This window comes from Ammodytes marinus (assembly GCF_949987685.1).
Source record: "Ammodytes marinus genome assembly, chromosome: 16".
Taxonomy (NCBI): domain Eukaryota; kingdom Metazoa; phylum Chordata; class Actinopteri; order Uranoscopiformes; family Ammodytidae; genus Ammodytes; species Ammodytes marinus.
The window spans coordinates 20,642,498-20,658,327 of NC_137220.1; the positions used below are offsets into that span (position 1 = coordinate 20,642,498).

At 47.4% G+C, this 15,830-nt stretch overlaps 2 protein-coding genes across 3 annotated transcripts; one reads left to right on the forward strand and one right to left on the reverse strand.

Annotated features, from left to right (window-relative positions):
• The first annotated feature begins 8,070 nt into the window (after positions 1-8,070).
• On the forward strand, positions 8,071-10,083 carry LOC307263525 (uncharacterized protein). Its single transcript, XM_080044681.1, has 3 exons — positions 8,071-8,232; positions 8,906-9,005; positions 9,082-10,083. The coding sequence occupies exons 1-3, from the start codon at positions 8,141-8,143 to the stop codon at positions 9,952-9,954; spliced, it is 1,065 nt and encodes a 354-aa protein (XP_079900807.1). The 5' UTR covers positions 8,071-8,140; the 3' UTR covers positions 9,955-10,083.
• LOC307263526 (uncharacterized protein) lies at positions 9,928-12,969 on the reverse strand. Of its 2 annotated transcripts, none has more exons than XM_080044683.1 (4): positions 11,297-12,969; positions 11,093-11,206; positions 10,777-11,015; positions 9,928-10,695 (listed from the first exon to the last, which is right to left on the reverse strand). In XM_080044683.1, the coding sequence occupies exons 1-4, from the start codon at positions 11,361-11,363 to the stop codon at positions 10,069-10,071; spliced, it is 1,047 nt and encodes a 348-aa protein (XP_079900809.1). In that variant the 5' UTR covers positions 11,364-12,969; the 3' UTR covers positions 9,928-10,068. The 2 variants fall into 2 exon arrangements, with proteins under 2 accessions (XP_079900809.1, XP_079900808.1); XM_080044682.1 differs by having other exon boundaries at positions 11,093-11,209.
• Between the last annotated feature and the right edge of the window lie 2,861 nt (positions 12,970-15,830).

The following is a 15,830-nucleotide window of genomic DNA, read 5'->3' on the forward strand; positions in this document are numbered from 1 at the left end:
GCTGTAAGCCACACACCCCGAGGACCGTCACCGACGCTGGGCTACGGACCTCCAAACATCCACCACTCTTCCAATCCAACCTTCCACAACTCCTTTTATCCAACCATGCATCAATGAACAAAATAAAAAATGTTTGGTTTGCTCTGTTGTGATTTTTTATTTATTTTTTTAAACCTCTGGCAGTGTTCGACCCGCAATGACCAACACTCCACCACTCTTCCCATCCAACCGTCCACAACTCCTCTCATCCAACCGTCCACAATTACTCCAATCGGAGCTTCGTGCCCCTGGTAACCCAGCTCACTGCACATGCTCCTGGTACTCCCCCAGTACAGGAGGGAGGCAGGGCCGTCAGCCACACAGCCAGAGCGCTGTCACAGACGCTAGGCTACGGACCTCCAACCATCCACCCCTCCTCCCATCCAACCATCCACAAATCCTATCGGAGCTTCGTGCCCCTGGTGACCCAGCTCACTGCATATGCTCCTGAGACTGAGTCCCACCGTGCCCCTGGTAACCCAGCTCACTGCTACGTGCCCCTGGTACTCCAACACTAAAGCAGAGAGGCAGGGGCTGTAGGCCACACACCCCGAGGACCGTCACCGACGCTGGGCTACGGACCGCCAAACATCCACCACTCTTCCAATCCAACCTTCCACAACTCCTTTTATCCAACCATGCATCAATGAACAAAATAAAAAATGTTTGGTTTGCTCTGTTGTGATTTTTTATTTATTTTTTAAACCTCTGGCACAGTGCTCGACCCGCAATGACCAACACTCCACCACTCTTCCCATCCAACCGTCCACAACTCCTCTCATCCAACCGTCCACAACTACTCCAATCGGAGCTTCGTGCCCCTGGTAACCCAGCTCACTGCACATGCTCCTGAGACTGAGTCCCACCGTGCCCCTGGTAACCCAGCTCACTGCTGTGCTCCTGGTACTCCCCCAGTACAGGAGGGAGGCAGGGCCGTCGGCCACACAGCCAGAGCGCTGTCACAGACGCTAGGCTACGGACCTCCAACCATCCACCCCTCCTCCCATCCAACCATCCACAAATCCTATCGGAGCTTCGTGCCCCTGGTAACCCAGCTCACTGCATATGCTCCTGAGACTGAGTCCCACCGTGCCCCTGGTAACCCAGCTCACTGATACGTGCCCCTGGTACTCCCCCACTAAAGCAGAGAGGCAGGGGCCGTCGGCCACACACCCCTAGCACCCTCACCGACGCTGGGTTACGGACCTCCAAACATCCACCACTCTTCCAATCCAACCTTCCACAACTCCTTTTATCCAACCATGCATCAATGAACAAAATAAAAAATGTTTGGTTTGCTCTGTTGTGATTTTTTATTTATTTTTTAAACCTCTGGCACAGTGTTCGACCCGCAATGACCAACACTCCACCACTCTTCCCATCCAACCGTCCACAACTCCTCTCATCCAACCGTCCACAACTCCTCCTATCGGAGCTTCGGCCCCCTCGTAACCCAGCTCCCTGATACTGTGTCCTTGGCAGGGCCGTGGGCCACACAGCCAGAGCGCCCTCATCGACGCTAGGCTACAGACCTCAAACCATCCACAAATCCTCCATCGGAGCTTCGTGCCCCTGGTAACCCAGCTCACTGCATATGCTCCTGAGACTGAGTCCCTCCATGCCCCTGGTAACCCAGCTCACAGCTTCGTGCCCCTGGTAACTCAGCTCACTGCATATGCTCCTGAGACTGAGTCCCACCGTGCCCCTGGTAACCCAGCTCATAGCCACGTGCCCCTGGTACTCCCCCACTAAAGCAGAGAGGCAGGGGCCGTTGGCCACAAACCTTGCCTGTGCCAGAGTTTTAGTGGAAACTATGATGGAAAGTCAATAGAGCAACAGCAAAGACATTTATTTTGTGTTCAATGACCGACGTAGCACACCATTTTCCCAAATCTTGTTGTGTATTCTGATTTCAGTGTGTTCCTCAGAACTTTCACTGATCGCTCCTCCACCACGCGGTCTGTGCAATTTCTTTGTGTGAAGGGTTAGAGAGAGCTACTCTTGTAGGCCTTTCACACCAAAATGAACCAAGAGTCAGTTCCAGGCTGGTGTTGGGGTCAGTTCAAAACTGGTTACAGCCTTATCCCAGTTATGAACCGGTTGGTTTGACATCGACCGGAGACAGCCATGGAGCCGGCAAGAGAGCAACGTCATGACGTCACTGTAAACGTGTGTGTACGTCACCCGACGCCGCTGCTCTTGTGGCTAACGCTAAAGCTACCGCTAGCTTTAAGCACAACAACAGCGGCGAATACGTCTTATTTTTACACTTGTTGGCTCTCGCTTTGCTTTCTTAAGCAAACAGGACCCATACAGCGTATTCTCGCCGGTCAATTTGATCGCTACGTTCGGTAATTATGTTATGTTTACGTCTCGTAGTAGCGGTGTTTTTAAATATGGCGGGCATGAGGTTTGAGTTGCTCTGGTTGGTCAGGATAATCCCTCCCCCAACCGTTCGCGCAAGCAGTTCTTATCAAACCCTGCTCAATCCTGGGGTATGAGTTCCCCCGGTTTTTACGGCCCGGAGCAGGCTCTCTGGCGGTGTGAAACCAAAACACTGGCTCTAACTCCGAACAAGCCCAGAACTAGCGCCGATTTTGCGGCGGTGTGAAAGGCCTATTGGTGTCTTCCCCATTAGGCCTGGAATGTGTCTTTGTGTGGGGGATGGGTGTGTTCTGGCAGCTTCACTTTGAGGAAGCAAAGCACTCACATTCCGCACAGAGCAAGGGCACTGACATGACACGGATATTGCTCTGAGTTAGAAATCCGACTGGGCTTGAATAGCCACAGCGCTGCGTGGTTTGGTCTCTTGAAAGCTTAACAGTAGGCTGTGCGCCGCGCGTTAAAGTAGCTGTTGCTGATTTGTTCACAGAAACACTGGAGGAGTGCTCACTTCCCTTTTCAATGCCACAAGTCGAAGCAGGCGGTCTGACTTTGGCTTCTGTCGGACACAGCGGCCGCATTGTCACCTCAGTGCGGCCATGCGTAAAACTCACAGTAGGCCTAAACTGAGATTAAAATTAGGACATGGAAATAATAAATGCTATATTTTCATGAAGTTGGGGGAACCTGAAAACGTGGCTTAGAAGTTGTAAAGCCAATCTCATGCAGCTTCATAAACCAGCCTCATAGGCATGTGTAAAACTGATTTACTGCATTTGTTTTATTTATCATATTACACCGTGCATTACACACGCGAACCAGATTTGCAGACAACAATTTTCCTTAAAAATAAATAAAATAAAAATACTTTTTTTTTTTTTGGTCTGCAGGCAACCTCTTGCAGGCCAGAAAAAAACAAGAAGGGCCATATTCATCCAACCATCCACCACTCCTCCCATCCAACCGTCCACAACTCTTCCGACCCCATACAGAGCTTCGTGTCCCTGGTAACCCAGCTCACTGCCTATGCTCCTGAAGCTAAGTCCCACCGTGCCCCTGGTAACCCAGCTCACTGCTACGTGCCCCTGGTACTCCCCCACTAAAGCAGAGAGGCAGGGGCTGTAGGCCACACACCCCAAGGACCGTCACCGACGCTGGGCTATGGACCTCCAAACATCCACCACTCTTCCAATCCAACCTTCCACAACTCCTTTTATCCAACCATGCATCAATGAACAAAATAAAAAATGTTTGGTTTGCTCTGTTGTGATTTTTTTTTTTTTTTTAAACCTCTGGCACAGTGTTCGACCCGCAATGACCAACACTCCACCACTCTTCCCATCCAACCGTCCACAACTCCTCTCATCCAACCGTCCACAACTACTCCAATCGGAGCTTCGTGCCCCTGGTAACCCAGCTCACTGCACATGCTCCTGAGACTGAGTCCCACCGTGCCCCTGGTAACCCAGCTCACTGCTGTGCTCCTGGTACTCCCCCAGTACAGGAGGGAGGCAGGGCCGTCGGCCACACAGCCAGAGCGCTGTCACAGACGCTAGGCTACGGACCTCCAACCATCCACCCCTCCTCCCATCCAACCATCCACAAATCCTATCGGAGCTTCGTGCCCCTGGTAACCCAGCTCACTGCATATGCTCCTGAGACTGAGTCCCACCGTGCCCCTGGTAACCCAGCTCACTGATACGTGCCCCTGGTACTCCCCCACTAAAGCAGAGAGGCAGGGGCCGTCGGCCACACACCCCGAGCACCCTCACCGACGCTGGGTTACGGACCTCCAACCATCCACCACTCTTCCAATCCAACCTTCCACAACTCCTTTTATCCAACCATGCACCAATGAACTAAATAAAAAATGTTTGGTTTGCTCTGTTGTGATTTTTTATTTATTATTTTAAACCTCTGGCACAGTGTTCGACCCGCAATGACCAACACTCCACCACTCTTCCCATCCAACCGTCCACAACTCCTCTCATCCAACCGTCCACAATTACTCCAATCGGAGCTTCGTGCCCCTGATAACCCAGCTCACTGCACATGCTCCTGAGACTGAGTCCCACCGTGCCCCTGGTAACCCAGCTCACTGCTGTGCTCCTGGTACTCCCCTAGTACAGGAGGGAGGCAGGGCCGTCGGCCACACAGCCAGAGCGCTGTCACAGACGCTAGGCTACGGACCTCCAACCATCCACCCCTCCTCCCATCCAACCATCCACAAATCCTATCGGAGCTTCGTGCCCCTGGTAACCCAGCTCACTGCATATGCTCCTGAGACTGAGTCCCACCGTGCCCCTGGTAACCCAGCTCACTGCTACGTGCCCATGGTACTCCAACACTAAAGCAGAGAGGCAGGGGCTGTAGGCCACACACCCCGAGGACCGTCATCGACGCTGGGCTACGGACCTCTAAACATCCACCACTCTTCCAATCCAACCTTCCACAACTCCTTTTATCCAACCATGCACTAATGAACAAAATAAAAAAATTTTGGTTTGCTCTGTTGTGATTTTTTATTTATTTTTTAAACCTCTGGCACAGTGTTCGACCCACAATGACCAACACTCCACCATTCTTCCCATCCAACCGTCCACAACTCCTCTCATCCAACCGTCCACAACTCCTCCTATCGGAGCTTCGGGCCCCTCGTAACCCAGCTCGCTGATACTGTGTCCTTGGCAGGGCCGTCGGCCACACAGCCAGAGCGCCCTCATCGACGCTAGGCTACAGACCTCCAACCATCCACAAATCCTCCATCGGAGCTTCGTGCCCCTGGTAACCCAGCTCACTGCATATGCTCCTGAGACTGAGTCCCACCGTGCCCCTGGTAACCCAGCTCATAGCTACGTGCCCCTGGTACTCCCCCACTAAAGCAGAGAGGCAGGGGCCGTTGGCCACAAACCTTGCCTGTGCCAGAGTTTTAGTGGAAACTATGATGGAAAGTCAATAGAGCAACAGCAAAAACATTTATTTTGTGTTCAATGACCGACGTAGCACACCATTTTCCCAAATCTTGTTGTGTATTCTGATTTCAGTGTGTTTCTCAGAACTTTCACTGATCGCTCCTCCACCACGCGGTCTGTGCAACTTCTTAGTGTGAAGGGTTAGAGAGAGCTACTCTCGGTGTCTTCCCCGTTAGGCCTGGAATGTGTCTTTGTGTGGGGGATGGGTGTGTTCTGGCAGCTTGACTTTGAGGAAGCAAAGCACTCACAGTCCGCACAGAGCAAGGGCACTGACATGACACGGATATTGCTCTGAGTTAGAAATCCGACTGGGCTTGAATAGCCACAGCGCTGCGTGGTTTGGTCTCTTGAAAGCTAAATGGCAGGCTGTGTACCACGCGTTAAAGTAGCTGTTGCTGATTTGTTCACAGAAACACTGGAGGAGTGCTCACTTCCCTTTTCAATGCCACACACCAAAGCATGCGGTCTGACTTTGGCTTCTGTTGGAGACTGTCTCACCTCAGTGCGGCCAATGCCTAAAACTCACAGTAGGACTAAACTGAGATCAATAGGACATGGAAATAATAATTTCTTTATTTTCACGAAGTTGGGGGAACCTGAAAACGTCAACCGCACTAAAGTAAAAATCTACATACTGACCTGAAATAAAGTTTAGTCAAACATTGTTTCATTATGTTCCCCTGTGCCAGAGTGTTGTAGTAGAGTCACACAATAAGGCTGTTGGTGCTGTTATCTGTCCATTACATGACACAAGGAAAGAATAAAGGCTGTATTTTCTTGTTGTGAGGAGACCTCACATTTCTATGGTGGAAAATATAATGGAGTGACAACAGAGCAACAGCAACAACAAGTTAGAAAATAAATTGTGTTCATTGACCAAATCTCGTTATGTATTCTGATCTCTGTGTCATCCCCAGAACTTTCACTGATCGCTCCTCCACCACGCGGTCTGTGCAATTTCTTTGTGTGAAGGGTCAGAGAGAGCTACTCTCGGTGTCTTCCCCGTTAGGCCTGGAATGTGTCTTTGTGTGGGGGATGGGTGTGTTCTTGCAGCTTCACTTTGAGGAAGCAAAGCACTCACAGTCCGCACAGAGCAACAGCACCAGGCCAGCATGACACGGATATTGCTCAGAGTTAGAAATCCGACACTGCGTGGTTTGGTCTCTTGAAAGCTAAACAGCAGGCTGTGCGCCGTGCGGTAAAGTGGCTGTAGCTGACTTGTTCACAGAAACACTGGAGGAGTGCTCACTTCACTTTTCAATAGGCAGGCGGTCTGACTTTGGCTTCTGTAGGAGTCAGTGCGGACATGCGTAACTCACAGTAGGCCTGAACTGAGATCAAGATTAGGACATGGAAATAATAAATGCTATTTTTTCATGAAGTTGGGAGACTTGAACACTTCAGCAGCACTAAAGCGAAAATCTAAAAATTGACCTGAAATAAAGTTTAATCAAACAGTATTTCTTATGTTCCCCTGTGCCAGAGTGTTGTAGTGGAGTCACACATTAAGGCTGTTGGTGCTGTTATCTGTCCATTACATGACACAAGGAAAGAATAAATGCTGTATTTTTTTGTTGTGAGGACACCTCACATTTAGTGGAAAATATAATTGAGTGACTGACAACAGAGCAACAGCAACAAAAAGTAAGATAAGTAATTGTGTTCATTGACCAAATCTCGTTGTGTATTCTGATCTCTGTCTTCCTCAGAATGTTCACTGATCGCTCCTCCACCACGCGGTCTGTGCAATTTCTTTGTTTGAAGGGTTAGAGAGAGCTACTCTCGGCCTCCTCCCCGTTAGGCCTGGAATGTGTCTTTGTGTGGGGGATGGGTGTGTTCTTGCAGCTTCACTTTGAGGAAGCAAAGCACTCACAGTCCGCACAGAGCAACAGCACCAGCATGACACGGATATTGCTCAGAGTTAGAAATCCGACACCGCGTGGTTTGGTCTCTTGAAAGCTAAAGGCAGGCTGTGCGCCGCGCGTTAGTAGCTGTTGCTGATTTGTTCACAGAAACACTGGAGGAGTGCTCACTTCCATTTTCAATGCTACAGACAGAAGCAGGCGGTCTGACTTTGGCTTATGTAGGAGACTGTCTCACCTCAGTGCGGCCATGCGTAAAACTCACAGTAGGCCTACACTGAGATCAAGATTAGGACATGGAAATAAAAATGTCTTTATTTTCATGAAGTTGGGGGAACCTGAAAACGTCAGCCGCACTAAAGCGAAAATCACTGACCTGAAATAAAGTTAATTCAAACATTGTTTCGTTATGTTCCCCTGTGCCAGAGTGTTGTAGTGGAGTCACACAATAAGGCTGTTGGTGCTGTTATCTGTCCATTACATGACACATGGAAATAATAAATGCTGTATTTTTTTATGTTGTGAGGAGACCTCACATTAAGTGGAAAATATTATTGAGTGACTGACAACAGAGCAACAGCAACACAAAGTAAGATAAGTAATTGTGTTCATTGACCAAATCTCGTTGTGTATTCTTATCTCAGTGTCTTCCTCAGAACGTTCACTGATCGCTCCTCCACCACGCGGTCTGTGCAATTCCTTTGTGTGAAGGGTTAGAGAGAGCTACTCTCGGTCTCCTCCCCGTCAGGCCTGTGACTGTAGGCTCGTTCGACCTAACTTTCAGCTCGTCTGGAAAGTAGACGAGAGTAGCCGAGTGCAGTCGGGGGAGGGTTTAAAAGGGGAGCCCGAAGTCGGACAGCTGGAATCTGTCGTCATCGACTCGCTATGGCGGAAGCAGCATTTGCGTTTTTCCTTGCTGATGAGATCGATGCAGTTGAAGTCCCTCTTTTTCTGAATGACGAACCCAATCCAATAAGGTAATTAATTACTGTTAGATATACTAAAACAGTCCGATTGGTTACTCCGATTAAGAAATAAGGTAAATGGTGCAATGTTTGACTTTCTTTCTCATTCAAAAGTATTCGGCTTAGGCCTATTACAATGCGAAAATATTTTAAAACCAAAATATAGGCTACAGGTCTACATGTGCAGAAATAGGCTACAATTTAGAAAATCTAAGAATAAAACAAAACGAAAATGAAAATAAAGGTCTAATATATTTCCTTTTTATATAGTCTAAATACAAACACATTTTAAGCTCGGAAAATAGTTAATTGTCCAACCAGGCTTTTCGTTTTGTTTTTCTTTTAAACAAACAAATGAACAGCAATGGAATTTTTGCCACCTCTGTTCCATTGTCTCTTTGCCCTGGTAAAAAAACCAAACATGATCTTCAAAAGAAAAGCTTAAAACGTCTCTCAAAATGAACTTTAACTGATTGGCCAAGGCCTTATACAAATGTTGAAATACACGTGTATAATCATTATTTAATAGGCTTATGCTAAAGAAACAAAACAAATGTTTCATTGTTAAATCTTGGTACTGATTTGCTCCAATAAGGCCTAGCAGCTACAAGGCTGATTTGAATAGCCTACCTCTACAAACCAAACAATGCTTACCTTATGCTAATAATTTGCTTACCATCCCTAGATCTGTTGCAAAGATAAGGCGTTTTGTGGAAGAAGTGGTCCCACATTACTCGCCATCAGACTTCAAAAGTCATTTTCGCCTGTCTAGGCGAAATGTTGAAGTATGTAGAATATAACTTTCAATTTGTATAATGTGGATAGATTGCTATATAAAAAATATTCTCTTTTTTCAATCAGGATGTGATGACCACCCTGGGCCCACACTATATGCAGCGCGCAACACTGCCACTGCAAAACAGTGTGCTTGCCTGCCTGTGGACCCTGTCCAACCAGGAGTCCTACAGGGGTGTTGCAGACCGCTTCAACACGTCAAAATCCACCCTATGTGACCATGTTCACCACTTCTGTGACATGGTGACATCCCACATGTCGAATTACATATGCTGGCCCACTGGAGAGGCATTAGTGGCGTCGGAGAGGGGATTTAGGGAGAAGGGATTCCCGAATGTGGTGTGTGCGGTGGATGGGTGCCACATCCCGATTTTTAAGCCATGTTGCCAAAATCCAGTGGCTTATTTTAACCGGAAGCAATTTTACTCTGTTGTCCTCACTGGGTTCTGTGACAGCGAGAGGCGCTTCACCCACGTAAATGTGGGCAACCCAGGCAGCTGGCACGATGCGAGGGCGTTTCGGTTGTCGGATGTGGGCCGCACCCTGGAGCAAGATCCCCAGTCCCTGGTGCCAGAGGGAATGTATTTAATTGGGGACTCTGCCTACCCGCTATTGCCCCAGCTAATGAGGCCATACAGGGACAATGGCCATTTGACAGCTCGGCAGCGCCATTTTAATCGGAGATTAAATGCAGCCCGAGTGGTCATAGAGCATGCATTTGGCATTCTTAAAATGAAGTTTAGGCGGCTCAGATGCCTTCAAATGAAGAATGTCAATAACATTAGCAAGGCCGTTACAACCTGTTGTATCCTGCACAACATTTGTTTGGCAGTGGGTGACCCAGTGGAGGTAGAGGAGGCTGAAGCAGCCGAGAATTGGTTGCATCCCCCAAACCATGATGCGGTCCAAACCCGAAATGCGCTTTGTGCAGGCCTTTAAGCACCAACCCAATTTTTTTTCCTGACAGGAACACACAGACAAGTTTTTTTTTTTTTTTAGTTTTTTTAATGAAAGTTTATTGAAAATAAAAAAAATGCCTCAAAAAACAAATGCTCAGTGCTTCTTTTTCAAAAGATCGATTATGGCGTCTTGCCTTTTGCCAATGTTTCTAAGCTCCATTGCTATCTCCCCCATGTTAGCCAACAACTTTGCCTCAAACGATCGCCTCTTCTTCTCTTTCAGCCTTCTCCGCCGCTCCTGGTCAGGCCGAACCAGCGACTCCAAGGCGCTGGTCCTCCTCTCTGAGTGGGCCTCATAGAGGTCATAGAAGGAAGGATCGTGGGAGACCCGTTGTGCGCGGGTTCTTCGTCTGGGCTGCTCCCCGGTGGGCCGAGATGGTCCGGGCTGCTCCCCGGTGGGCCGAGATGGTCCGGGCTGCTCCCCAGATGGTCCGGGCTGCTCCCTGGTGGGCCGAGATGGTCCGGGCTGCTCCCCAGATGGTCCGGGCTGCTGCTCGGTGGGCCGAGATGGTCCGGGCTGCTCCCCAGATGGTCCGGGCTGCTGCTCGGTGGGCCGAGATGGTCCGGGCTGCTCCCTGGTGGCCCCAGGTGGCTCCTTAAGTTGCTGTGAGCAGCTGGTCTGCGTTGCGGCAGGCCTCGCGGATGGAAAGAGTGGGGTTGAAATAATAGTGCCTGGGGGTGCACTTCCAACCCCACACCTCCCATAAATTTCCTCCATGATCTGTTGAAATTGCAGAGATTTTTTTTTTTTAGAAAAAGCATTTTACCAAATCAACATGCAAGAATAAATAAAATTACTTACCCCATAGTACTCCCATGTAATGGAGCCTTCCCCTGTTGACTGGCTGCGGTCCTTTGCCCTTTTATAGGTTGTCAGGAGGTTATTTAATTTTTTTCTAATTTTATCGCTGGAAAATGTATGGCCATGGTTTCGGAACTGCTGTTCAATGATTTTGTAGAAACCGGGTTTATTGTGATAGTAGGTATGCATGTTTGCTTTGGTGAGGTCCAACAGAAGCAGAATGGTGTTGTGAGTGAAATCTGTAGAGTGTAGAAGTGTGTTAGTAAAACAAATGTATCCTGATTAACTGTTGAGATCCTGATTTGAATTGATGTACCTTGTCTTGTTTCCAGTTGATCTAAACGGCTGGAAGGTGCCATCCCTGATGTTGTCGGCTGAGGTTCTGCTTGAGCGCGTGATAAATCCAAAGGTGGAGAGGGAAGGACGGCTGCTGCTGTTAAAAAGGAGAAAATAAAAACATTTAAATACATTTGTATTAGTTGTATTTGCTTTAAAGTGCATTTGATTCAAATTGTGTTACCTTGATAACTCCTTGCTTGCTGCAGCATCTGTTTGGCAAGATTGTGATCTGGAAAAAGCATGTACATCTATTAAAGTCATATCAATAATTATTATAGGGAAACAAGTTGGTTGTTTACTCACCATTTCGTATTCTTTCAGCTATGTCAGGGGTAACCTTGACAGTTATTTCCCCCAGGTTGTCACTGAGCCTCAATGTCTCCATTGTAAATTCTGCAGACAAATGCTATCTACAGTGTAGGCCTATTTATATTTTTTCATTGATTGAAAGTCTCAATGAACCACACCAGTGAATGGGCTCTATAATTGGGAAAGCTCTCAATCTATGGTTCAAACTGCACCTACACAATTAAGAGGCCCTTGAGCTTTACAGACATGAAAGGTGAACTACAAATGTCAATTGAACACAGCCCTTCTGTCATTTGTAAATTTTGTTTGACACACCTTGCCACAAAATCAATTTGACCCACTGGTTTTTCACTTAAACAGAACCATGCAGAGAAGAAATAATGCATGTAAAACTCATGGGCATTGATTAGTTCACAAAGAATAAGAGGTTTCTTAATATCCTCAAAAAATGCATGTTTTCATTGAAGTTAAACATTGCAAAAAGATTGTTTTTATATTTATTTGGTAGGTTTTGAAACTTACAACACATGTAGGCTACAATGGAACATGAAAAAGGGAAGAAGTATTTTTTAATTAAATATTTTCATACATGGGAATTGTCCTGCTAACCAGTATCTTTAAGTTTAAGACATGTGTTATCTGTTAATTATGCAATATGTATCCAGAAACAATGCTGCACATGTTTTGGCAATGTCCCTATACCACTACATTTTGGAAAGATGTAGCCTATCCCGGTATATTACAATTTTGTCTCTGATATTCTGTGTTGAAAGTCATCAAATTGTCATAATTTTAGGAAAGTAGGCCTACCATATTCACAAAGCCAAATGTAGTCTCTCTAACCTTTTTATAACCTTTGGAAAGGAAACTGAACAGTAGGCTACACAAAACATTTCTCATTTAAAATATAAGAAAGCTGCTAAAACTTTTCAATCATGCTCCATTTTTATTGTATTTATTTGAAAAACACCCCCTGGCTCTGCTCTTGACTTGAGTAGGCCTAATGCATATTTAGCCTATATTTGTAATAATTACTCTTTTGTATGTTTTTACTGCATTATTGTATAAAGATTGAAACAAAGGTGTATTCAAATTTGAGTGACCACGTCAGACTTTTGCGTAACCAATTGGGCAAATGCATCAAAGACACGGGGTTTAAACTCCCAATTAGCGCTCAGCTCCGCCTGTCAGCAAGACGTTTCCCATCAGACATTTCGCTCCCGCAGCCCGTGGGGAGCAACTGCAGCGACTTGCTCCAGTGTCGGTGTCCGTCTTGATACCGCGGGACTTCAAAGTCTCAAGCAGCTGAGCCGCAGCCAGCCACGTGTGCAAGTGGGACAAAAAGTCTAACCATAATGCAGTGCGCTCAGCAAGTGTCTGTGTCCGTCTTGATACCGCGGGACTTCAAAGTCTCAAGCAGCTGAGCCGCAGCCAGCCACGTGTGCAAGTGGGACAAAAAGTCTAACCATAATGCAGTGCGCTCAGCAAGACGAGCGTCATAATTGCGCAGGTCTTAGCAAGACGGCGACAGGTCGAACGAGCCTTGTGTCTTCGTATGGGGGATGGGTGTGTTCTTGCAGCTTCACTTTGAGGAAGCAAAGCACTCACAGTCCGCACAGAGCAACAGCACCAGCATGACACGGATATTGCTCAGAGTTAGAAATGCGACACCGTGTGGTTTGGTCTCTTGAAAGCTAAACGGCAGGCTGTGCGCCGCGCGGTAAAGTGGCTGTTGCTGTTTTTTTCACAGAAACACTGGAGGAGTGCTCACTTCACTTTTCAATAGTCAGGCGGTCTGACTTTGGCTTCTGTAGGAGTCAGTGCGGCCATGCGTAACTCACAGTAGGCCTGAACTGAGAGCAAGATTAGGACATGGAAATAATAAATGCTATTTTTTCATGAAGTTGGGAGACTTGAACACTTCAGCCGCACTAAAGCGAAAATCAAAAAATTGACCTGAAATAAAGTTTAATCAAACAGTATTTCTTATGTTCCCCTGTGCCAGAGTTTTGTAGTGGAGTCACACATTAAGGCTGTTGGTGCTGTTATCCGTCCATTACATGACACGTGGAAAGAATAAATGCTGTATTTTCTTGATTGAGGAGACCTCACATTTATATAGTGGAAAATATAATGGAATGATAACAGAGCAACAGCAAAAATAAACAAAAAAGAAAATAAATTGTGTTCATTGACCAAATCTCGTTGTGTAGCCTATTCCGATCTCTGTGTCATCCCCAGAACGTTCACTGATCGCTCCTCCACCACGCGGTCTGTGCAATTTCTTTGTGTGAAGGGTTAGAGAGAGCTACTCTCGGTCTCCTCCCCGTCATGTCTGTGACTGTGTCTTCGTATGGTGGATGGGTGTGTTCTTGCAGCTTCACTTTGAGGAAGCAAAGCACTCACAGTCCGCACAGAGCAACAGCACCAGCATGACACGGATATTGCTCAGAGTTAGAAATCCACTGGGCTTGAATAGCCACAGCGCTGCGTGGTTTGGTCTCTTGAAAGCTAAACGGCAGGCTGTGCGCCGCGTGGTAAAGTAGACTAGCTGTTGCTGATTTGCTCATAGAAACACTGGAAGAGTGCTCACTTCCCTTTTCAATGCTGCATAACTAAGTCCACCGTGCCCCTGGTACTCCGCCACTAACGGATGGTGTCAAGGCTATCGGCCACACAGCCCGAGCGCCTTCATCGGCGCTGGGCTACGGACCTCCAACCATCCACCACTCCTCCCATCCGCTACGGAGCTTCATGCCCCTGGTAACCCAGCGCACTGCTACTCCTCCACTAAAGGAGGGAGGCGGGGGCCGTCGGCCACACAGCCCGAGCGGCGTCTCGACGCTGGGCTACGGACCTCCAACCGTCCACCACTCCTCCATCCAACCGTCCACAACTCCTCCATCCAACCGTCCACAACTCCTTCCCCTTGGTTAGAACACGCAACTGTGCAGTCAGTGCGGCTGGCATTCCACAGGAGGATTTGTCATTGCTTCTCAAACTAAAGCAAACTATGGACGAATTGTGTCGCAGCATCGCCACTTTATTACAGCAAATAACGCTGCCTGTCGTTCATTTCGTCGCTCGGTTTGGTGTACAGCTGCGCGTGGCTCACCGACCAGTGATTGTCATTTTCTTTGACAGACAGAGCCTTGCTGAAATAGCATTATCCATCACGGTACCACCGAGGCTGCTATTCAACATCAACGGAGCCGAGTAGAAGCAGAGCGCGATCAGAGCAATATTGCTCTGTGCGTACTGTGAGTGCTTTGCTTCCTCACTGTGAAGCTGCAACATACAGCTGTTATACGAGGTCACAGACCTGAAGAGGAGGACACCGAGTGAAGCGCCATTTAACCGTCCGGGTTGGAGAATCGCGTGAAGCGTTTGTCTTTCAATTAACAAAATAAAAAATGTTTGGTTTGCTCTGTCGTGATTTTTTTTTAAAGCTCTGTCACAGTGTTCACCGCGCAATGACCAACATGGACGGTGAAGCAATCTGACGCCGGCCGGGGCCACACTGGACGTGCCAAGCGCTCCGAAAATCATTTGGTTGTCCACACCTGGGACGAATTTCTCTGCGCAAGTCGGCTCCGAAAACAACAGAAACACATGGTCCTCACTTCCCTTTTCAGCGCCACACACCGAAGCAGGCGGACTGTCGGAGACAGCGGCCGCAGTGTCACCTCCCCATGCAACACAGGCCATGCGTAAAACTCACAGTACCCTGAGATCAAATCAAATCAATTTTATTTGTATAGCCCAGAATCACAAATTTGCATTTGCCTCAGTGGGCTTCACATTGCATACAATAGAACACATTCAAACAGTATAACATAATAAAAATAGTGTGTAACAGTGCTGCGTGGTTTGGTCTCTTGAAAGCTAAACGGCAGGCTGTGCGCCGCGTGGTAAAGTAGCTGTTGCTGATTTGTTCACAGAAACACTGGAGGAGTGCTCACTTCCCTTTTCAATGCCACACACCAAAGCATGCGGTCTGACTTTGGCTTCTGTAGGAGACTGTCTCACCTCAGTGCGGCCATGCGTTAAACTCACAGTAGGCCCAAACTGAGATCAAAATTAGGACATGGAAATAATAAATTCTTTATTTTCATGAAGTTGGGGGAACCTGAAAACGTCAAACGCACTAAAGCGAAAATCTAAATGCTGAGCTGAAATAAAGTTTAATAAAACAGTATTTCTTATGTTCCCCTGTGCCAGAGTTTTGTAGTGGAGTCACACAATAAGGCTGTTGGTGCTGTAATCTGTCCATTACATGACACATGGAAAGAATAAAGGCTGTATTTGTTTGTTGTGAGGACACCTCACATTTAGTGGAAAATATAATTGAGTGACTGACAACAGAGCAACAGCAACAAAAAGTAAGATAAGTAATTGTGTTCATT

Bases quoted from the DNA above. Each gene is read 5' to 3' on its own strand.
- LOC307263525 (XM_080044681.1), top strand. From the start codon at position 8,141: ATGGCGGAAGCAGCATTTGCGTTTTTCCTTGCTGATGAGATCGATGCA. The intron at 8,233-8,905 runs GTAATTAATTAC...TACCATCCCTAG, and splicing joins GACGAACCCAATCCAATAAG to ATCTGTTGCAAAGATAAGGC. The intron at 9,006-9,081 runs GTATGTAGAATA...TTTTTCAATCAG, and splicing joins TGTCTAGGCGAAATGTTGAA to GATGTGATGACCACCCTGGG.
- LOC307263526 (XM_080044682.1), bottom strand. From the start codon at position 11,363: ATGTACATGCTTTTTCCAGATCACAATCTTGCCAAACAGATGCTGCAG. The intron at 11,210-11,296 runs GTAACACAATTT...CCTTTTTAACAG, and splicing joins GCAAGCAAGGAGTTATCAAG to CAGCAGCCGTCCTTCCCTCT. The intron at 11,016-11,092 runs GTACATCAATTC...TACACTCTACAG, and splicing joins TCAACTGGAAACAAGACAAG to ATTTCACTCACAACACCATT.